Source organism: Balaenoptera musculus, chromosome 3 (genome assembly GCF_009873245.2).
Source record: "Balaenoptera musculus isolate JJ_BM4_2016_0621 chromosome 3, mBalMus1.pri.v3, whole genome shotgun sequence".
Classification (NCBI taxonomy): Eukaryota; Metazoa; Chordata; class Mammalia; order Artiodactyla; family Balaenopteridae; genus Balaenoptera; species Balaenoptera musculus.
The window spans coordinates 54,673,454-54,696,530 of NC_045787.1; the positions used below are offsets into that span (position 1 = coordinate 54,673,454).

The window sequence follows — 23,077 nt, forward strand, 5'->3', positions numbered from 1 at the left end:
TAGTTGTGGCGCATGGGCTTAGTTGCTCAGCAGCATGTGGGATCTTCCTGGACCAGGGCTCGAACCTGTGTCCCCTGCATTGGCAGGCGGATGTCTTAACCACTGTGCCACCAGGGAAGTCTGCTTATATGTTTTAAAGTTTATATTAATTTCAGAATTAGCTTATTCAGAGCTTAAAAAAAAAACAAAACCCTATTGGTACTTGTGTTAGGATCATACTAAGTTGACAGATGAACATAGAGAAAATTGACATCATAAATGTGATGTTGAATCTTCCTGTGCAGAAACACAGTGTGTCTTTCCAATTGTTTAAGACTTCTTTTGTGTCTGTCTCTCAGGGGTATTTTAAGTTCTTCTTCATATAAATCTGGTACATTTCTTATTGGATTATATCTAAGAATTTTATCTTTTTTGTTGCTATTATCATTGAATTCTTTTTAATCTAGAGAGCTTTACTGAATTACCCTCATTTTGTGTAGTAATTTTTCACTTGGTCTCTTGAGTTTTCTTAGTAAACAGTCATATCATCTGCAAATATAATTTTAATTCTTCTCTTCTACTTTTTACACCTTTAATTTCTTTTTTTCTAATTATATTGGCTAATACAACTTAAAAAAAATCAGAAAATAGTCCTAATAGTGGACAACTTTTTCTTATTCCTGATTTTAATGGGAATACTTTCAGTGTTTATGAAGCGGGATGCTGCCTTTCGGATTGCAATAGTTGTATTTTACGGTGTTAAGAAAATTCCTGTCTGTTCAATTTTACGTTTTTTCAAAGAATGATATTATTGGACACTTTTCCTACAAATAGAGAGATGATATTATTTTTCTCCTCAGATCTGTTGATTTTTATTAATATGTTTTATAATATTAAATCATCTTTGTATTCCTGAAACAAACTTTTTTTTTTTTTTTTTGGCTGTGCCTCGAAGCTTGTGGGATCTTAGTTCCCTGACCAGGGATTGAACCCGCACCCTCAGCAGTGAAAGCGTGGAGTCCTAACCACTGGACCGCCAGGGAATTCCCAAACAAACTCTATTTGATCGTGATGTTTTAGTCTTTTGATGTGCTGCTAAATTATGCTTGTCATATTTCATTTGATATTTTTGCACTGATTTGAGACTGGTTAGTTGGTATCATTATTATGCTTGATTTATAAAAGGCATTTGGAAGCTTTCCCTCTTCTGCTATGCTGTGGAATAATTTAAATAATAGTTGCAGTGTGTTTTTCATAAATGTTTGGTAGAATTCCCATAAAACATGTCTGACCCTAGCGCTTTCTGGGAAGTACAGGTTTTCTTTACTTAAGAAAGAAAGAAGGAAATAAAATTAATTTTATTTGACAAATAGATTTCTAATTTTTTTTTGTAAATTTTCTTAAAACAGGTGTGTTCAAAGGAATTAATAAATGTTTTGGAGAAAACAGGTGAGTAAATAAATTTTAATGTGATTGCATTTTGCTAAGTACCCCTGATTATTTTTGATATATCTTGTTTAAATTTGGGATTGAAGCAGAGTTTTGCTCATTTTTCTCTAAGAATCACGGCTTTATTATTAGAAGTTTTTCTTCCCTTCTGAGATCTTAGATTTGGCACTTTGGTGGCCATGAAAAGCTACTTTCATCCTGTATTTAATAGAAAACGATATGGCTCCAGGATTTCCTGTAAAAGCTCAACAACTACATTTAAGGAATTAGAAAGCTGGGTATTAAGGAGTTTTTATAGGTCCTTAGCTTTACCCTTTTTTGTTTTTAATTAATTTTTATTGGAGTATAGTTGATTTACAATGTTGTGTTAGTTTCTGCTGTACAGCAAAGTGAATCAGTTATATATATGTATAACTGATACGTATGTATATGTATAACTCCACTCTTTTTTAGATTTTATTCCCATATAGGTCATTACAGAGTATTGAGTAGAGCTCCCTGTGCTATACAGTAGGTTCTTATTAGTTACCTATTTTATATATAGTAGTGTGTATATGTCAATCCCAATCTCCTAATTTATCCCTCTCCCCACCCTCCGTCCTTTCCCCCTTGGTAACCATAAGTTTGTTTTCTGTATCTGTGACTCTATTTCTGTTTTGTAAATAGGTTCATTTGTACCATCTTTTTAGATTCCACATATAAGCGATATCATGTGATATTTGTCTTTCTCTGTCTGACTTAACTTCACTCAGTATGACAATCTCTAGGTCCATCCATGTTGCTACAAATGGCATTTTTCGTTCTTTCTTATGGCTGAGTAATATTTCATTGTATATATGTACCACATCTTCTTCTTTTTTTTTTTAATAAATTTATTTATCTATTTATTTATTTTTGGCTGTGTTGGGTCTTCGTTTCTGTGCGAGGGCTTTCTCTAGTTGCGGCGAGCGGGGGCCACTCTTCATCGCGGTGCGCGGGCCTCACTATCGCAGCCTCTCTTGTTGCGGAGCACAGGCTCCAGACGCGCAGGCTCAGTAGTTGTGGCTCACGGGCCCAGTTGCTCCGCGGCATGTGGGATCTTCCCAGACCAGGGCTCGAACCTGTGTCCCCTGCATTGGCAGGCAGATTCTCAACCACTGTGCCACCAGGGAAGCCCCGTGTACCACATCTTCTTTATCCATTCCTCCGTTGATGGATATTGAGGTTGCTTCCATGTCATGGCTACTGTAAATAGTGCTGCAATGAACATTGGGGTACATGTATCTTTTCGAATTATTGTTTTCTCCAGTTATGTGCCCAGGAGTGGTATTGCTGGATCATATGGTAGCTCTATTTTTAGTTTTTTTAAGGAAACTCCATACTGTTCTCCATAGTGACTGTACCAATTTATATTCCCACCAACAGTGTAGGAGGGTTCCCTTTTCTCCACACCCTCTCCAGCATTTATTGACTGTAGATTTTGTAATGATGGCCATTCTGACCTTAGCTTTACCCTTAATTAGAAAGTGATCACTTTTTCATTTTGCTAGTTTAGGAAATATTTATGGAGAAAGCTTTTCTAAGTCAAAATATATTGATATGACTATTTTACATCTGAAGGTAGAAGCTGTTGCCATAGCTTTTACCCATTATAATATTCCTAATAGTCCACTAATTTTTAATTTAGCTTACTCTTGTTAGGGTAGGTTCATGATAGAATATCATGAGTTTTCTTCTTCAAATATTGCAATTTAATTGGATGTATTAATTTCAATATGTGTGCTTACCATTTATTTTCTTTTTTGAAGGAGAGTCTTACAAGGGACAAGGTATCTTCCCTACCTCAGGAAGCACACATACAATTCCAGAACCTCAGAAAGAGCAACTTGAACCAACTTTTCAGAGTATCAGATCTAAACCTCTTGATAAAATAACAGATACACAAGAAAAGAATACATCTCTGTTACCTCAGGATGAGATAGTGGTGTCTGATAAGGAAAAAAGAACTTGTGCTGCTTCTAAGTCTGAACAAATGGATAGCATCACATCGTCTTCAAAAACCCCACTATCCAGGTATCATGAGAAAATCTTTAATAAATGTTTCTCTCTCTCCATTTTTCTCTCTCAGTGGATAAATATTACCTATATGGAATAGGTGTAACATGTATAACAACTAAGTCCAGTACTAAGGATGGTGTTTTGTAATCATACCCCTCTGTCAGAAATGTAAAGGGAAGGGGTGTCACCAAAGGAAATACAGTAAGGTCAAACACTTTCGGAGGACATTGCATATGACAAGAGCTTAACTTTAAGTGCTGAAACTTTGATTTTAGATAGAAAATCTTTAGAACTTAGTATTGCACACTTTCTTTTCCAGATTGTTCATGGTTATTATTTTAATAATTATTTATTCTACCATACAGTAGCTGCCAGTGCAGATGTAGATGGTCTGAGACATAGGGCTAACATCAGAAGTAGCTCTGGGGGTTGTTTTATTGAAGTCCCAAATACTGTGTGCGTTTTTCTCTCTCGTGGCATACCGAAGAGGTAAACCCTGGCTTTCTCCCTATAAGACTAAGTGTGGAATTTAAGCCCAAAGCCAGCCTCTCCCACATTATTTCCTCATACTCTAGAAGTGAGTCTTCTGGGTTATGGATAACTATTGGCTTGTCAGCAACATTCAAGTCATTAACGTGGAGTTGGTGAGTTGGAGAGGGAAGACATGTGCTAGCCTCCACTAAAGGAAAGTGGGGGAAAGGACATGTATAACTTGAAAAGGCATATTTAACGAACCTGTTGTTTTTGTTATATAAACTACATCTTTTCTGGCGTAGAGATGTGCTGAAAATAGAATGAGGGTAGCATCATGGGGGTTTGGGTTAAAACAGTTGAGAAGCAGTATTCTAGAACAAGGGTCAGCAAATTTTGGGGGTAAAAGATCATGTAGTATATATTTTAGGCTTTGTGGGCCATATATCTCTGTTGCAACTACTCAGCTACTCAACAGATATGTAATCACATCTTTTTACATATATGGTTACATATTACATATGTGGTGTGTGTATATATAATATACCACATATGTAATATGTAACCATATATGTAAACAGATGAGCATGCTGTGTTCCAGTAAACTTATTTATAGAATCAGGTGGTGGACTTCACTTGGCCTGTGGATCATAGCTTGCTGACCCCTGCTCTAGAGCCCTTCTACTCAAAGTGTGGTCCTGGCACCAGCAGCAGGGACATCATTTGAGAACTCAGTAGAAATACAGGACTCAGGCCCCACTTCCCCACCAACTCAGTCAGAATCTTCATTTTGATAAGATCCCCACATGATTTGTATGCCTTTCAAGCTTGAGAAGTACTGCTCTAGAGTAAGCTTTGACCTTTGTCACAAATATACATCATGGCAGAGTGATATCAGTACTTAGTGTATCAGTATTTAGTAGGTGTGCCACTCCTGTGGTATCACATGTGCCATTTTAGCATTCATGGAAAGAAGTTGGCATTAAGAATGTGTCTTCCTGGGACTTCCCTGGTGGCCCAGTGGTTAAGACTGTGTGCTTCCAATGCAGGGAGCATGGGTTCGATCCCTGGTCGGGGAACTAAGATCCCACATGCTGGGCGGCATGGCCAAAAAAAAAAAAAAAAAAAGAATGTGTCTTCCTGGATATTCTTGAATATCTTTACATTTGCATTTCTAGACCTGGCAGAAGACCCCTGGGATTTTTGTCTTTAATATGTTCAAAGAATAGTTTGGAGTCTGATGAACCTACTCAGGTTCATAGCAAGAAACGCCTGAAACCTCTTATACCTGTATCAAGACAGAATCTGAAAAGATCTAATCCGCTCAATACAAGCCAGGAAAAAACTCAAGAGTCCTCTGATCTTCCATCTCCAAGTGTTGTTGTTAATACTCAACCTAAAAATATTGATAGTTCAGCAACTCAGGTATGTGATAACTACTCTTTGTTTGTTTGTTTGTATAGAATGGGTTGGATATCAGACTCAACTAGGAAAAACATGGCAATTGTTATTTTCATCTGAATATCAGAAATAATTGCAGAGCAACTCCACTCCATCTCCTCCCTATCCTACCCCACTATACTGGAAGAAGATAAGGTGTTGAATTAGAAAGTTACAGCTAGTTTAATATAGAGCCATTGAACTAACCATAAATGGACACTTAATTGCCATTCCTTTACTGCAAAGACCCTTCTGACCTGTGGAAGCAAAACAAAGCAGTGCTTGCATTTTATTTCCTTTGGGGCAAATGTCATGACACCTACAAAAATTGAAGGAACAGTAAAATTAGAATTCGTTTGCCTGTTTCATTTCTGTGCACTCTGAAGCTGTGATAGCAAGTACTGGGGCAGAAAATTTTGTGAACTTGTATCAAAGACTTTGGAAGAATATTGGGGTGACTTCAGATCTCAACAAAGAAAAGGCTGGTGACCATCTATTGGATAGCATGAGCCTCAAAGGAAGGAGTCCTTTTGTAAAGAACATTTTTAACGTTTTAAAAATATTTTAAATTATTTCTTACAACTATATTCTGAGACCAGGATTGTATGAGTCTTTATTATTATTGCCAAATTACTTTGGAGAATAGTTGTAATTACCAGCAGTGTAACAGTGCCAGTTTAATCACATTGTTGCCAGCCAGAGATATTACTCTTCAAAATACATTTGTTTTTCTTATTTAATATAATGGTGGGGGGGGAGGTGGAAATGTCATTTCATTTTTAAAATTTGCATTTCTTCAGTTATTAGTAAGTTGTGTTCTTTCCCATATATTTACTAGATTTTCTGATTTTTTTTTTTTTTCTTTTTTGTTCCTATCTTCTGCTGATTTATAGGTTTTGGGATCTTACTGGTTTTCTTACCAATTTGTATGAGATCCTTATGTATGTAAATAAGCCACGTACCTTTTAGCTCTTTACTGCAAGTATTTTTTCCAAGTTTATTTACTTTTTTTAAATTTGGAGGAATTTTTGTTATACATAACTTTTCAATGTTTAGTCAAATCCATTACTTGTTTCTTTGCAATTTGTTAAATTGCTTTTATAATGAAAAGTTTTTCTCCAGAGGTATAAAATTTTAAAACTTTAACTCTGTTCATGGTTATTGACTTTGGTATGTAGTGTGAGGGAAGAATTTAAACTAAATGTTATTCTCAAATTGCTACTTCATTTTTTTGAGTAAGCAATATATTCCACATGTCTTAAAATTCATAACCTACAAAAGAGAGTTTATAGTAAAAAGTTTCCCACATCTGTCCTTTAGCTTCCTAGTTCCTCCTTTCCACAGGTATTTGGTATTATCAGATTTTGGTTTACTTTTCCAGAGACATTTTAACATACACAAATATAAACATTTTTCTTCTTTTTTACATAAATAATAGCATATCGGTCTCTGCTTTGCTTTTTTCACCTAATAGTATGTCTTGGAGACCTTGCAAAACAGTAGATAAAGGGCTTCCTCCTCTCTCTTGCTCTCTTTAAAAAATTTAAATTATTAACTTCTTATTTTGAGATAACTGTAGATTCACATGCAGTTGTAAACAACTATACAGAGAGATCCCATCTACCCTTCACCCAGTTTTCCCCAGTGGTAACATCTTACAAAACTCTCCTATAATATCATAACCACTATATTGCACTGCTACAGTCAACATACAGAACAGTTCCATCACCACAGAGATCCTTTGTGTTGCCCTTTTATAGACACACCTACTTCCTTCCCGCTCCCCACTCTCTCTTTATCTTCTGGCAAGCTGGTTGCCATTAAATTCATCATTGCAAGAATGTTATATGAATGGAATCATATATTTGGGATTGGCGTCTTTTCACTCAATGGTAGTTCCCTAGAGAGTCATCCAGATGATTTTATGTATCAAATAGTTTGTTTCTTTTTATTGCTGAATAGTATTCCATAGTATGGATGTAGCAGTTTTGTTTATTCATTTACCCACCAAAGGACATCTAGCGCTTGCTTTTATGAATAAAGCTGTGAACTTTTGTACACAGCTTTTTGCGTGGACATAAATTTTCCTATTTTCAGGACTAAGTGCCCTCATTATTTTTAATGACTACATAATATTCCATTGTTTGGATGTACCATAGAGTGATACTGGCCTCACACTGGTAGGCATTTAGGTTATTCCTACTTACTTGCTATTTCAAACAATGTGGTAACAGCTAACTTATAAATGGACAGTTTTTCACATTTATAGGTTAAATTCCTGGAAATAGAATTGCTGGTCTAAAGGAATGATTATTCTTTTGCCAGACACTGCCTGATTGTCCTGCATAGGGATTATATAAGTTTCTGTTCTTATCAGCAGTGTATGAGAGGGCCTTTTTCCTTACATTAGCGTATTATCAATGTTGTTCATTTTTGACATTCTTCATAGACTTAATGAACACATATGTCTGTGATACAGGTTGTAAATTTTTTTCCCTCTATGGCATTTATCTTTTGATTTTGTGTATGGTGGTTTGTGCCATGCAGACATTTTTTATTTTTACGTATGTGAATTTATCGATCTTTTATGGCTTCTGGCTTTCATGTCATTGCTTCACACTCTCTCTCCCCAACTCTAGGATTATAAAAACATTTTCCCATGGTATTTTATAGTAGATTTTTAAAAAATGTTTTTACATTTAAGTTTATTGATTCATCTAGAATTTATTATATATTGGTGAAGTATAGGTTTGACTTTTCCTTTTTGTGAGATAGTTATACAGTTGTCCAACATTATTTATTGGATCATCCAAATTTCTCAAATTTTTTTGGAGATATCACTTTTATCAGATACTAAATTTCCATCCATATGTGTCAGGGATATTTCTAGTCTTCTATTTCATTGATATGTATGTCTGTTCCTTTGCCAATACCATGCTGTCTTCATTTTTTCTAGATTTATAAGTATGCTAATTTTTGATAGGATTGCTTTAATTTCTTATATTTCCTTACGTACTGTTCTGTTTCATGGGTCCTTCTATTCTGGTCATTAAAATGTTTTCATTATCGATTTAATAATGTTATGTTTTTCAATATTATTTTTTTTCACAGAAATTAGGGTAAAGTAATCATGTGTAAACTACAGTTAACCTAATCATGTTTAGTGTTGTATATTTGTTGATTTTAATTTTATTATTATAACGAATGCTACAAAGGTTATCTCTTACTATGTTTAGGATTATTTCCTTAATATAACAGCATAGAAATGAAATTATTGGGTCAGTGAGTATAAACATATTTAAAACTCATAATATTTATTGCTATATTGCTTTTCAAACAGATATCGATTTAGAATACCACTATCAATATATAAATGTTATACTGCATACTTATTTTTATTATCTTTTTAGGTTTCTTGTAATCATCCCTTACCGAAAGGAGAATGTAAAGATGTCCAAAACCGGCAACCGGAAGAGGAACCAATGACAGTCTCTGAATATTTCTTTAGTGATATCTTTATTGAAGTGGATGAAACAGAATAAAAGTCTTCTTTTTTTTTCTTTTTTTTTTTCTAAGGCTAGGATTTCCACAGTCAGTTATATCAACAAAGCAGTATCTAGCAAAAAGCCTCACTGGCAATTTTTCTTTAGGTTGATTTTGAATATTTAATAGGCTTGATTTGAAGCTTTTATAATCAGTGAAAAACATTGCTGAGGTTCCTTTCGTTCTGATTGATTCAGCATTTTGGAAATACCAAGCAATTAAGACTGCTTTCTCAGACAGAAATAACAGCTCTTGTTTACATTTTGACTCTTCCTGTGTTGAACACACATGGACATCTTGGAATGTTGTGGATAAATGTCTCTGTATAAATCACAGTGCCGACGTATTTGGAGATGGATTGTAGTTAACATTTAGCAAACCTTTTGTGAAGGTTTTTCTCTGTTTGTTTAGGGTTTTTTTGTTTTTTTGGATGGTGAAGGCCTTTTCAGTTGCCTCTAAGTGTGTGAAAGGAAATTGTGAAACTCCACTTTAGTATGGTAAATGTTAAAAACTTTTCTATTATCAGCTATTTGACTGAAAAATGTGTATTTTTCTAATTCGTGTTGATGTAACATTAGTCCTAATTGAAGAACTAGTATTTAAACTTACTATTTATAAAGATAAAACATCAAAAAGCTTATTTATTTTTAAATTTTTTATTTAAAAGAATATTCAGTTTTAATTATTTTTACCCCTGAGATTATGGGTAAAGAAATCATTAACAAATTTATGTTTGTCTCCTTTCCCTCTTTAATTTTAAAGGTATTTAAAGTGATAAAACTAAATTGTTTGGCTAGTATATACATTTTGAATACATTTTTTTCTCATAGTTTAGTATATTGACTTTGTACTGTGAATTTTTTGTTTTTCTTATTTCTTGGATAATCTCAGGATTTGTATGGGGAAAAAAACCCTTAACTTTATTTATGAGGCAAATTTCCATACAAAACTCTGTCTCCATTACACACACATATGCTCACATACACACATTCCTTCTTTAAAAAACAATTTCTTGGTAGTTTTTTTTCCCCCATTAAATTCTCCATAAGGAACTAAGTACTTAGACCTTTATGCACAGAACATAATTGTGATGTTAAAAACAGAAAATAAGATAAGACTTTATTAAGTCGGTGATTATCTTCAATATGAATTTAAGGGTTGGTTTTAATTTTGAGATTTTGTGATTTACATAGGTAATTCTGTTACCCACCCAAGCAAATCTTTGGTGGTTCAAATTAAACTTCTGAAAGAACAGATTTATTCTTTTATTTGAAAAGCCTTCTGGGTTGATAATACATTAGATCAGGAGTCAGAAACATTTTCTGGAAAATATTTTCGAGTTTGTGGGCCAGATGCCCTCTGTGGTAACTAGTCAACTCTGCCATTTCAGTATGAAAACAGCTACAGGCAATACTTAAATGATGGACATGGATGGGTTGGGTTTTTAGTTTGACCCATACATTAGACAGTAGTTTTCTTACCTTAAGGTGCTGATGTCATTACCTATGAGATATTTGTCACTGGAGTTACGAGTTGTGCCTGACACTTAAACCCTTGATTGCATTATGAAATCAGTATTTCAGTTGGGAAGATATTTTAATGTCTAATTATGTTTGTAATTTGAAAAAAATGGTGGCTAGTTTTCAAGTTCATTAGTAAAGTTGGATTTGGCTTGGCAAGTATAACAGTAATCCTAATTTATGAAAACAATTGATATTAGAGCATTTCTTATTCATTGCTTTATAGTGAAATTTGCAGTTTAAACTTTTTTGTCATAAAGGAGGATCTATAAGGAAATTCTCTATAGATATGCAGTTATTTATTTCATGGGATTAATATGTCATAGAAATCATGGTAGCAAATCACATTGCTATTTTAATGCCCTGTTTTTATAAATTTTAAAAATCTCATATTCTGAAAAGGCTTCTTTCATTTAGTTCATGTTAGTTTGGGTGTTAGGTTGTCATAGCTAAACTATTATTTTATCCCTTGTTCAATGTTACATTTTAACTTTGTTAACATCTGTCTCTTGTTCATCTACCATGAGTTAATTTTATGGAAGATGTAACTTCTTACCGTATAAAGGATAATTTTATCTTTGGGCATTCATTGTGTTAGAGAATCAAGTCAGACAACTAAATTATCCTACTATTATATCCTTAAAACTACCCTTGGAAAAAGAAACTTAGTGTATTTACCTTACAAGGTGGAAAGACTTGTTCACACCTGTGTTTAATGTGACTCATGTAAAGATGATGTTGTGAAGAATTTGTATTTTATAAATCTTAAAAGAGATATGTTTAAAGGTCTTTATTTTTTTCTTGACTTTTCCTCCTGAACACTTACGTCTTAGCAAGTGATCAACATGATGGCTTCAAAGCCTAATTGTTGGTAAATGATTGAGGCACAGATAAAAATATGAATATCCACTGTTTACCACCATGTTTTTTGAAATAGAAGTGACCATGTATACTATCTTGCTTGAAGAAGTCTTTGACAAAAAGCAGTATCTGTCATTGTAAATTTTCTTGTTCTAAAGAAAGCAGTTATATTCTATAGATGTAAATTATGTAAATAAAAGTTATTTTATATTATTTCTGTTGTGTCCTCTTTTTTCAAATGACTTAATAAAGATATTAATGTGTTAGTGAGCAAAAAATAGTTTTGTAAGTACAGCTTACCCTTCCTTCCTTCCCTCCTTCCATGAGAGTATAGTATATTTGGGAGAATTAATTTTTTCTTATGTGCATGCTCTGAAGGATATTATTTTGATTTTGTAAGAGTAAAAATAGACTTTCCCCCACATTTGGGACATATGAAGAGTTGCTTACTTTTTTGTTTATTTGCTCCTTTTGCAATGAATTTTTGGATAAAAGAACTCAATCTCTTTTACTCTTTTTTTTCTTCCCACTTTTTTTTCTCTGTAGAGAAAGACAAATGGGAAAGTTTAGTTATGGATATACTGTAAACCTGGACTTTTTACATGGTCAGTTGACCTTTTATTATGGTATATAAGGATTTTACTTTCTTACAATTCTCACTCTTTTCCTGCTTTCTCCCAATGTTAATCACAATTTGGGGTTAATCCATATTCAGTATTTGTACTGTTTTAATTGTAATTTTTCACTGCTGTACCACCTAATGAACTAAGATGACATTTCCTTTCTGGTACGACTTTTTGTTTTTCTTGGAGTTAAGAATTGTTTCACTTTTTCATTTGCTTTGGGTTTGTTTTTGAACCTGTGGCTTAACTTTCAACACCCTCTGGCAAGTCTGTTTATACTTAGTTATAAATGCTCTGTTTATACTTTTCACATGGTCAAGCTGTCAGATGAACTGTTTCCTTCTCTCTTTTTTTTCCTGGAAAACTTTATGGAGCTCTTCCTTCCTGCTTTAATCTGGACTGAGGCTTCACAGGTCTCCATGTGCAGTGCAGCTGCCATACTGGGACTTCTCTGTGAATTCCGTACCCATCTTTTCTGGTTTGGATTCCCTATTCTGGAGCCAACGTCATTGTCTTTCTTGAGGAGAAGCACATCTTCCACTGTTTACTGCAAAAGGGTGCATGGATGATAACATAACTTGAGACTTTACATGTCTGAGAGTTCTTTATTCTACTCTCTCACTTAGTTGGGCTCTGAATAGAATTCTTGAATAATTTGAAAATAATTTCCACTTCATTTCAAAGTCATGCTCTGGTTATATTCTGGTTTTCAGTGTTTAAAAATCTTTTGCCATTCTGATTCTCTATCCTTCGAATGTGGCCTTCTATTTACATATTCTTTGACCCTGGTATTCTGCTCAGTAATGTGCACCCACCCTTTCCTGCCCCTACATTCATGCTCCTGGGCATGTCATGGGCCTTTTAAAATATGGAAACTCATTTCCTTCCCTTCTGGGAAATGTTCTTGCATTATTCCTTTGATAATTTCTCTCTTTCATTTTCACTGTTCTGATATCTGGAATTCCTATTAATCAGATTTTTTAATCTCCTTTACTTGTTCCCTAAGTTATCTTTCTCTGCTATTTCATTTCATTTCTCCATCCCCTTCTCTCTCTCCTTATTTTTTTGTTCCCCCCTTTTTTTGCAGGGGGAGATTTTCTCAATTTTTACTTCCACAACTGGAGAAAAATCAAGTGTCAATTCCTTTTTAGAAGTAACTTTGTTAGTCACAAAAGCCATAGAGAGAAGGCTAAGAATCTTGATACTTCTGATTAACAAATGTGCAGAATCAAAGTCACAGAATGTGAATCATCCTTTGACTTAGTTCATAATTTTGAATCAGCACAGTTTTCTGCAATGAACGTTTTTAAGGCATAATTTACATTTAAAAAAGTACACAGATCTTAAGCTTTTAGTTTGATTACTGTCAATGTATACACCTGTGTACCACCCCACAAGACAAATAGACAACATTTCCATCATCCCAGAAAGTTCCTTTAAGCCCTTTCCCCACTGCCACCCACAGGTTAGTTTTGCCTGATCTTGAGCTTTATATATATATGCAGTATATGAACTTTATATTATGTATACTTTTGTATCTGTTTACTTTTGCTCAACACATTTTTGGGATTCATCCATTTTTGTAGTGTTAGTAGTTCCTTGTTGCTAAGTTGTATTCCATTTTATCCGTATACCACATATGAATATACCATAATTGCTATCTATTTTCCTACTGATTGTTTCCGAATTTTGGCTCTTTTGAATAAAGATACTATAAATATTGTTGTACAAATCTTTTTGAAGACATGTTTTTATTTCTCTTGTGTAAATGCCTAGGAGAGGCACATCTTTTCTTAGATTTATTTTTTAAGTACTTGATGTTCTCTGATGCCTTTATAAATGGTGGTTTTTAAATGCTTATTTTCATTTGTATGTTTATTGCTGTAACATAGAAAAACAGTTGATTTTTGTATTGCAGTTAAGATTTTAACAAATGGGGAATTCCCTGGCAGTCCAGTGGTTAGGACTCCACACGCTTTCACTGCCGAGGTCGTGCGGCATGGCCAAAAAAAAAAAAAAAAAAGACTTTAACAAATGTACTTTCTTTTTTTTTTAAATTAATTTATTTTTGGCTGCATTGGGTCTTTGTTGCTGCACGCAGCTTTCTGTAGTTGCAGCGAGCGGGGGCTCCTCTTTGTTGCGGTGTGCGTGCTTCTCATTGTGGCAGCTTCTCTTATTTTTTTTTTATTCTTATTTTTTTAAAAGATCTTTGGGCCCTATTTTGTTTGTTTTGCTTTTCTAGACGTTTGTTTGGGGTTTGGTTGTTATTTATTTATTTATTTATTTATTTTAAAGAAATATGTGCTGTGCTAGTTTTTTTTTTTTTTTTTAACTTTTGGGTTTATTTATTTATTTATCCATTTATGGCTGTGTTGGGTCCTCGTTTCTGTGCGAGGGCCTTCCCCAGTTGCGGCGAGTGGGGGCCACTCTTCATCGCGGTGTGCGGGCCTCTCACTATCGCGGCTTCTCTTGTTGCGGAGCACAGGCTCCAGACGTGCAGGCTCAGTAGTTGTGGCTCACAGGCCCAGTTGCTCCGCGGCATGTGGGATCCTCCCAGACCAGGGCTCGAACCCACGTCCCCTGCACTGGCAGGCAGATTCTCAACCACTGCGCCACCAGGGAAGCCCGCAGCTTCTCCTATTGTGGAGCACGGGCTTCAGTAGTTGTGGCCTGTGGGCTTAGTTGCTCTGCGGCATGTACCATCTTCCCGGACCAGGGCTCAAACCTGCGTTCCCCACATTGGCAGGCGGATTCTTAACCACTGTGCCACCAGGGAAGTCCACAAATGTACTTTCTCTAACATCCTCTCACAGTCTAGCCCTTGGAGCTATTAAGGCAAGACTTTTTTTTTAAAGTATTATAGGAATGCTCTTTGTTCTTAGCACACAGACATAGAAACTGAATTATAATGATAAGATAAACAGGATAAATATAAACAAGTAAAATTTTAAGTAACTATAACATTAAATAAGTATAAAATGTAATGCCAATGGGAAATATTTGCTAACCTCTCATTTATTTAATAAATTTAAAGGCTAGTAGAGTATCTTATCTCCTTAGAACATCTGTTTTCCCATCCTTTTAATAATTTCTCCCTAGGAAATTCCCTGGCAGTCCAGTGGTTAGGACTCCCTGCTTCCACTGCAAGGGGCACGGGTTCAATCCTTGGTTGGGAAACTAAGATTCTGCATGCCGGGTGGCACAGCCAAAAAAAGAAAAAGAACTTTCTCATTAAATGGCTAATTAAACTCTGTAACCTCTAGCTTTTGTTACATTTTCTAGACAAGGAACTCATTTATTTATTTATTTATTTGGCTGTGTTGGGTCTTAGTTGCGGCACACGTGATTTTTGTTGTGGCACATGGGGTTCTTCGTTGCAGCACATGGTCTTCTCTCTAGTTGTGGCATGTGGGCTCTAGAGCGCACAGTCTCCGTAGTTGTGGCGCACAAGCTCCTTAGTTGCGGCACATGGGCTTAGTTGCCCCGTGGCATGTGGGATCTTAGTTCCCCAACCAGGGATCGAACCTGTGTCCCCTGCATTGGATGGCTCTTTCTTAACCACTGGACCACCAGGGAAGTCCCCTAGCCAAGGAATTCTTGATTTTATATTTTTTTTCAAAAGCTTTTTAAAATTTTTTCATAATCCTGGTCTTTGATGGATGCAATATATTTTCATTTCTCCAAGGATGTTATATTTTCTTCTGTTCCTCGCACTGATGGTTTCTTTGGAGTTTTTTTTGTTTTTGTTTTCTTGGTGGTAGTGGGTGTCTTTTTCTTTTCCTTTTCTTTTAAAATTTCATTCTTTTTTTTTTTTTTTCATATTGAAAGCTTTCTTCAGAGTCCAGTGTTAACCATTATGTAACTGCAACAGAAAGCTTTCTCCAAATGCCCATTGATCCTTGGCTATCCATGCATACGTTAGAGAAAGTGTCTAAAAAAGCTGATTAGGAGCTTTTACAAGCTTATTGGAGGGTAGGTAGGATATGTCTATTTGTAGGTTACACTGTAGGTCAATTTTCTTTTTTTTTTTTTAAATGTTGTTTTTTTTTTTTTAATTGGCTGCACTGGGTCTTAGTTGCAGCATGCGGGATCTATTTCCCTGACCTGGGATTTAACCTGGGCCCCCTGCATTGGGAGCAGGGAGTCCTAACCACTGGACCCCCAGGGAAATCCCTGTAGATCAATCTTCCAGGGAGCTTTTTCACTGGAGAACCTCAAATGTCACTTTGTAGATCTTTTCTGTAAAATGGTAAGATTTCTCTAGACTCCCTTCTATATAAACCTGGTAGCCAGCATTTTGGAACTGGGTGGGAAAAGAGACTTGGGGGGAGGGGGCTCTCTTGATTTGGCCTCCAGACTGTCACTTAACCTCTCTGGTCTCAATTTGGCACTTCACTAGTGCCTAGTGTCCCTAAATTTGGAACATTTCAGATTCAGTTTCTCCAGGGAATATATATCTCCTGGACAGACTGGGGGGTGGAAACCTGGGGTTTTAACTACTTCTTATGCAAATTTTCAAGTAGTTCCACCATTTCTTGGTCTCTACCACCTTTCTCCACTTCCATGCACATATTTCTCTGTACCTGGTACCACCAATTCCTGGTACCACCAATTCTGAGAGGCAAATTGACTTGTTACTTGTTTGTATTTTCCACTGCAAGCACTTAGATTTCAACTTCCTTTATTTTGCTAAATTTATTATTCCAATTTTTGCCTATAGTCTTCATATATCCCCTAGTTTAATTGAAGGCGGGATATGAATTATTTTTTGTATTCCTTTGTTGCTCTGGGATAATTTCTGAGAGAAGGAGGTAAAAAATATCTTTATTTTCATGATAAAAGTTGAATTATTGTATTCCCTTAAAAATGAAAATTAATAAAGAAAAATGTAAAAAGTAAATCTGAATACTATAACAACTGAACACCAACAAATTGGATTATCTAGATGAAATGGACAAATTCTTAGAAACAAAACCTACCAAGACTACGTCACGAAGAAATAGATAACCTGAATAGACCTATAGCTAGTAAGAAGACTAAACAGTAAGCAAAAAATCTCCGCACAAAGAAAAGCACTGAATATGATGGCTTCACTGGTGAATTCTACCAAACATTTGAAGAAGAACAAATACCAATCTTTCTCAAACTTTTCCAAAAACTTGGAGAGGAGGGAACACTCCCTAACTCATTCTATAAGGCCAGCGTTATCCTGACATGAAAGGACAAAGACACTACAAAACAAAACAAAACAAAACAAAACAAAACTATAGACCAATATCCCTTATGAACATTGATGCAAATATCCTTAATAAAATACTGGCAACTGAATTCAGCAGCACACTAAAAGGATTATACATCATGACCAAGTGAGGTTTATTCCTGAAATGCAAGGATGGTACAACATAGAAAAAATTGATCAATGTAGTTCACAACATTAACAGAATGAAGGAACAAACTTCACATGATCATCTCAATTGATGCAGAAAAAGCAGATGACAAAATTCAACACTTTTTCATGATAAAAATATTCAACAAACTAGGAATAGAAGGAAACCTCCTTAACATCATAAAAGCCACATGTGAGGGACTTCCCTGGTGGCACAGTGGTTAAGAATCCACCTGCCAACACAGGGGACATGGGTTCAAGCCCTGGTCCGGGAAGATCCCACAGGCCACGGAGCAACTAAGCCTGTACGCCACAACTACTGAGCCTGTGCTCTAGAGCCCACAAGCCACAACTACTGAAACCAGCTCTCCACAACTACTGAAGCCCACGCACCTAGAGCCCGTGCTCCGTAACAAGAGAAGCCACCACAATGAGAAGCCTGTGCACCGCAACGAAGAGTAGCCCCCGCTCACTACAACTAGAGAAAGCCCGTGCGCAGCAATGAAGACCCAATGCAGCCAAAAAAAAAAAGCCACATGTGAAAAACTCACAGCAAACATTACACTCAATGGTGAAAAGCTGAAAAGTTTTCCTCTAAGACCAGGAACAAGGCAAGGATGTTCACTTTCACCACTTCAATTCAACATAGTACTATAAGTTTTAGCTGGAGCAATTAGGTAAGAATGAGAAATAAAAGACATTTAAATTGGAAAGGAAAAAGTAAAATTATCTCTATTCACAGATGACTTATTACAAAGCCCTAAAGATTACACACACACACACACACACACACACACACACACACACAAAACCTGTTAGAATAAATGAATTCAGCAAAGTGGCAGTATACTAACTTAGCACACAAAAATCAGTTACACTAATAATGAACAAAATGAAAAGGAAATTATGAAAACAATTCCATTTACAATAGCATCAAAAAGAATAAAATAGGAATTAACCAAGGAGGTGGAAGACTTGCACAATGAAAACGAAAAAACACTGCTGAAAGAAATTAAAGAAGACATAAATAAATGGAAACACATCCCATGTTCATGGATTGGAAGACTTAATATTGTTAAGATGTCAATGCTACCCAACATTATCAACAGATTCAATGCAGTCCCTATCAAAATCCTGGCATTTTTTGCAGAAATAGAAAAACCCACCCTAAAATTAATATGGAATCTCAAGGGATCCTGGATAGCCAAAAAATCTTGGAAAAGAACAAAGCTGGAAGACTCACACTTAATGATTTCAAAACTTACTACAAACCTACAGTAATCAAAAAACTGTGTGGTACTGGCATAAAGACAGACATACAGCCAATGTAATAGAATACAGAGTCCAGAAATAAACCATTGCTTATGAAATAAGTTTTCACAAGGGTGCCAAGACTATTCAATGGGGAAAGGACAGTCTTTACAACAAATGATATTGGGAAAACTGGATATCTACATACAAAAGAATGAAGCCACACCCTTACCTAACACCATATACAAAAATTAACTCAGATCTAAGACTTAAGTGGACTAAATAAGATTAATTTTTCCTCACTGTCCAGTGGATGAGAAATTGTGAGGAAGCTCAGATTTGTTATAGGCAAAGTTATAGAAGTACGTTATAATTGTACATCTAAGTTGTAATTTATCACTATTAGAATTTTTATTTTTATTTACTTGTTATGTTCTCTCCGCTTTATAAAAGAGGACGCTTTGCCTGTTCTCCACTGTATTCCCTGCTCCAGAAAAGCACTTGATAGGGGACATTAAAGACATATTTGTTGAATGAATGGTTATCTCCTTAAAGAGTTTCTTAGGGCAGCTTAATAAGCCTGTTCAGTTTCCAGCTCTCATATAAGGATAAGCTTTTTCAAGCCCCGGAACACCCTTTCTAGCAGCAGGGGAAGAAGAAAACAGCACACAGAAATAGCACGGAGGCCGACAGCAAGGAAACTCAGCCGCAGCTTCTAAGCTCAGCATCTCGGGAGACTGGGAAGACGCAAAACGGTCGCTCCACCCCGGTAACCGCAACGCTCCGGGGCTCGCGATGGGACAGGCCTCGCGGGGCTGCACCTCTGTCCCTTATTCGCTGAATTCGGGGGGCGTGGTGCTCAGCGCTGACCAATCACGGGCGGCGTGCGCCGGCACGTGCCGAGGCTGGCCTCAGAATCCGGGAGGTTTCAGGCGGGTTGGGACTGCAAAGGCCTCGGCGGAGCTGTATCCCGAAGCGTGGGAGTTGGAGGGGAAAGCCTCGGCTCCGGACCGGCGCAGGCCGGTCTCTCACGCTCTTTCCTGCCTCTGTGCCTGCTGCCATGTGGGCCGCCCTGAGATTAGCTTTGCGGCCGTGCGCCCGCGCCGCTGCCCCCGCGCCGCGCGCCTATCATGGGGACTCTGTGGCGACGCTGGGCACCCAACCGGACTCGAGCTCTGCCATCTACCAGGTAGGGCGGGTGAGCGGCCCGGGCCTGGAGTACCCAGCCCGAGTCAGTGATTCCTCTTCACCGACGGCACAAGGCGTTGGCCAGACTGGGAAGCAGGTACAGGGTAGGCGCACTTCAACAGTCGCTGCTCTTTTCTCTGGATCCCCAGTCATGATTCTGGGACGCACCAGGGGGTCGTGAAGTTTGAAAAAGAAAACAATTCCAAATCAGATACATTTTAGTTCACTTTTAGCACTGGCACTATACTTTGTATCTTTAAAATCAGTGGTTCTCAAAACCAGTGGCTCTCTGGTTTAGCAGTCACCTGGGAGCTTGTTGAATATACGGCTGCCTTAGCCTCACCCTGGACCTTTTCCGTCTCTGGGGTGGGGTCTTGGTGTTTGCATTGTTAATGAAGTTGGTGAGAGGGGAGGGCAGGGCCTTGGTGGCAGCCAGCTTTGGGAACAACTGGTCTAGCACAGCTGACCCTGGGTTGTGCTTATCACACTTGAAATGGTTGGTTATGTTAATAGAAAATATTTATCTTTAAATGGCTTTTCTTGGAATTTGGAGGTATCACAGCGTTAAAAAAACAACTCCTGGTTTGTGAAATATCAGAGTTGGAAATTTTCAGTCTGTCCCATGGTTTCTAAGCCTGTACAGATAACATTTAAATTGTGCAAATAACTTTCAGAGAAGACTTTTTCTGGCCGCGCTGCTGCGGCAGGTGGGATCTTAGTTCCCCGACCAGGGATCGAACCCGCACCCCCTGCATTGGAAGCTCAGAGTCTTAACCACTGGACTGCCAGGAAGGTCCCTCAGAGAATACATTTTAAATAATTCCTGCCTTTGGGAAAACAAGGAGGTTGAAAGGAGATCAGCAGGCTGAGGCAGAAACAGTATCCAATGGGAGACTTCCAAAAGTCTTTAGATGTCCTGGGATCAGGAGAGAATGTTTAATTCAGAAACTTTAAGTGGTTACTGTGGTCTAGCCACTATTTTAGGTATTTGTGGAATAGATGTGTAGGAATGGAATCATAATTTTGTGGGGGAGGTGACAAGAAAGCAATGCATTGTGATGAGTGATGTCTAAAGCTTAAAAAAGGTGGTTGCAGGTAGGAGGCAATGAGTGAGATGGATCTTGAATTGGGTAAGAACTGGCCAGGTTCAGGATGGAGAATGGGAGGCAAGATTATACAAACTAAAGGAGTTATGAGAACATAGGTACCAAGTTATGAAAGTGGTTAGTGGGAGTGAGAACTTGGAAGTCCCGGCCAGGGTGGGGAATTCATGGAGTAGATGGGATTGCTTATGCAGCCAGGTAGAGGAGGGAAGCCATGTGTAGAAGCCACATTTAGATTTCACCTTGCAGTCTGTCTGCTAAGATATTTAAATAGAGAAGTGGCATGATCCTATGGACATGGTAGAATAATCAGTGTGACTGCAGTGTGGAGAATGGGTTTCCCACCATTTTGAATATGGCTTCTCGGCTGGGTGTTCTCTTGGTTGCTGTAGACCTCTGAGTGTTTTCCAGAGCTCCTGTAAGGTTACTTTAGCCAGTTTTGGGTTGTTTTGTGATGTCTCTGTGGGGGAATAAGGGCCTGGAGCTTCCTGCTCTGCCATTTTTTGAAGTCACGTCTCGGCTGATGTACTTGACGGCAGCTGCTAGCTCGGGCTTAGGGAGTGTGAGCCTGAGATTATAACTTCTTTCTCTGTGTAAATTGTTGTATGTTCTGGTTCAGTCTGTGCGCCAGTAATTAGAATAGGGAAGTAGCTGTGCTATGGTGGAAAAAGCACTGGCTTAGTATTTCAGGTATGTTTAAAAGCTAACAAGCAACATATTTCCTGAGGGGGAAAAAGACCTGATGGAAATGTGCTAAAGTGTCAACAGTGGCCCTTTCAGTGGGCAGAAGAGACACTGTAGCATGTTGCTTTAAGAGCGAGTTTCTGGAGTTGGTGGATTTTGGTTTAAATCCTAATTCTACTACTTGTTAGCTGAGTGACCTTGGACTAATTACTATATGAGCCAGATTTTGCTTCAGTAATGCTGAGTAGCAACCAATCCCAAGATCTCGGTGTTCAAAAGAACAAGTAGTTATTTTTTGTGCTTGGATCTATGGGTTGGTTGTGGCAGTTCTGCTCTAGGACTGTAGTAGATTCAGGTCTGCTCTACTTGTTTCTTATTCCAGGACCCAGAATGAAGGGGCAGTGGCTGCTGTGGGATGCTCCTCTCATAATGGGAGGCTGGGGCACAAGAGGAGAGCATGGAAACACTTTGTCCTTCTTTAAGCCTCTTCTTGCAATTGGTACACTGTCACCTTTGCCCACATTCCACTCATCAAAGCAAGTAATACGGACAGATTCAGAGACTGTGGGGTAGGGAAGTGTAATCTCACAGTGAACCTTGGCTAGGATGGGAGGGAAGGAAGAATTTAAAATAAGTAGTACAGTTTCCCTTATGGTCTAAGATGGCTGCTTAAGCTCCAGCTATTATGTCTGAGTTCCAGGTGCAAAGGAGGAGAAAGGGTGAATAGGTAAAAGGACACCCTCACCTTCTTGTCCTTTTTTTTTAAGGAGCCTTTCTAGAAGTCATACCTAACAACTTCTGCTTATATCTCATTGGTTAGCGTTTAGTCACATGGCCACACTTGTCTGAAAAAGGAGGCTGGGATTATTTTATTTTTTTATTTTTTGGCCGTGCCGTGTGGCTTGTGGGATCCTAGTTCCCCAACCAGGGATTGAACCCATGCCATTGACAGTGAAAGCCCGGAATCCTAACCACTGGACCACCTGGGAATTCCCCCCTGTTCCTTTCTAAACATAAAATAGAATCCATTTTCCCCCTGGGCTTTGTTTTTAAGTGTAATTTGTCAGTAAGTGTAAAACAAGTATTTCTGCATTGGTTGGAATCTCCTCACGATAGTGGTTGACGGGACAGAAAAAATAAGATGGCATTCTAACCCTCAAAGGGCTTATGTTCATTGACAAAAGAAAACAAAACTAGAGATCAATTAAGTTCTGTAGATGTGTAAGGAAGGAAGTTGTTAAAATGAGTGGGAGTAGCCAGAAATTGTGTTGGAGATGAGATGGAACATCAGTTAGGCTTTAAAAAGGGGGTGAGATTTGGACAGATGGACCAGAGAGGGTGGTGGTAGCGCGGAAGAGCTTGAGCAAAGACAGAGAGGCACGAATTAATCTTTTTTAACACGTTGGAGTTGGCCCAGCACGGAGGCCACACGGGTGGCAAAGTGGCCCAGTGTGGAGGCCACATGGGGTTGGCATGTAATGCTGTTCTCCTTAACCCTTATTATGGTAAAAAGAATCATTGCTTTCCTATAATACTCTCCCT

General features: G+C 37.5%; 2 protein-coding genes across 2 annotated transcripts in view; both read left to right on the top strand.

Moving 5' to 3' along the window:
• Window positions 1-11,513, top strand: part of BDP1 (B double prime 1, subunit of RNA polymerase III transcription initiation factor IIIB) — a 91,375-nt gene extending 79,862 nt beyond the window's left edge. Inside the window, exons 37-40 of the mRNA XM_036847106.1 lie at window positions 1,389-1,428; window positions 3,216-3,480; window positions 5,115-5,361; window positions 8,787-11,513. Coding sequence (XP_036703001.1) covers window positions 1,389-1,428; window positions 3,216-3,480; window positions 5,115-5,361; window positions 8,787-8,918 — 684 coding nt within the window. The 3' untranslated portion in view covers window positions 8,919-11,513. The remainder of the gene's footprint in view (window positions 1-1,388; window positions 1,429-3,215; window positions 3,481-5,114; window positions 5,362-8,786) is intronic.
• A 7,954-nt stretch (window positions 11,514-19,467) lies between these two features.
• The window catches only part of MCCC2 (methylcrotonoyl-CoA carboxylase 2), a 64,639-nt gene continuing 61,029 nt past the window's right edge, over window positions 19,468-23,077 (top strand). Inside the window, exon 1 of the mRNA XM_036847611.1 lies at window positions 19,468-19,749. Within this exon, the coding sequence (XP_036703506.1) occupies window positions 19,621-19,749 (129 nt within the window). The 5' untranslated portion in view covers window positions 19,468-19,620. The remainder of the gene's footprint in view (window positions 19,750-23,077) is intronic.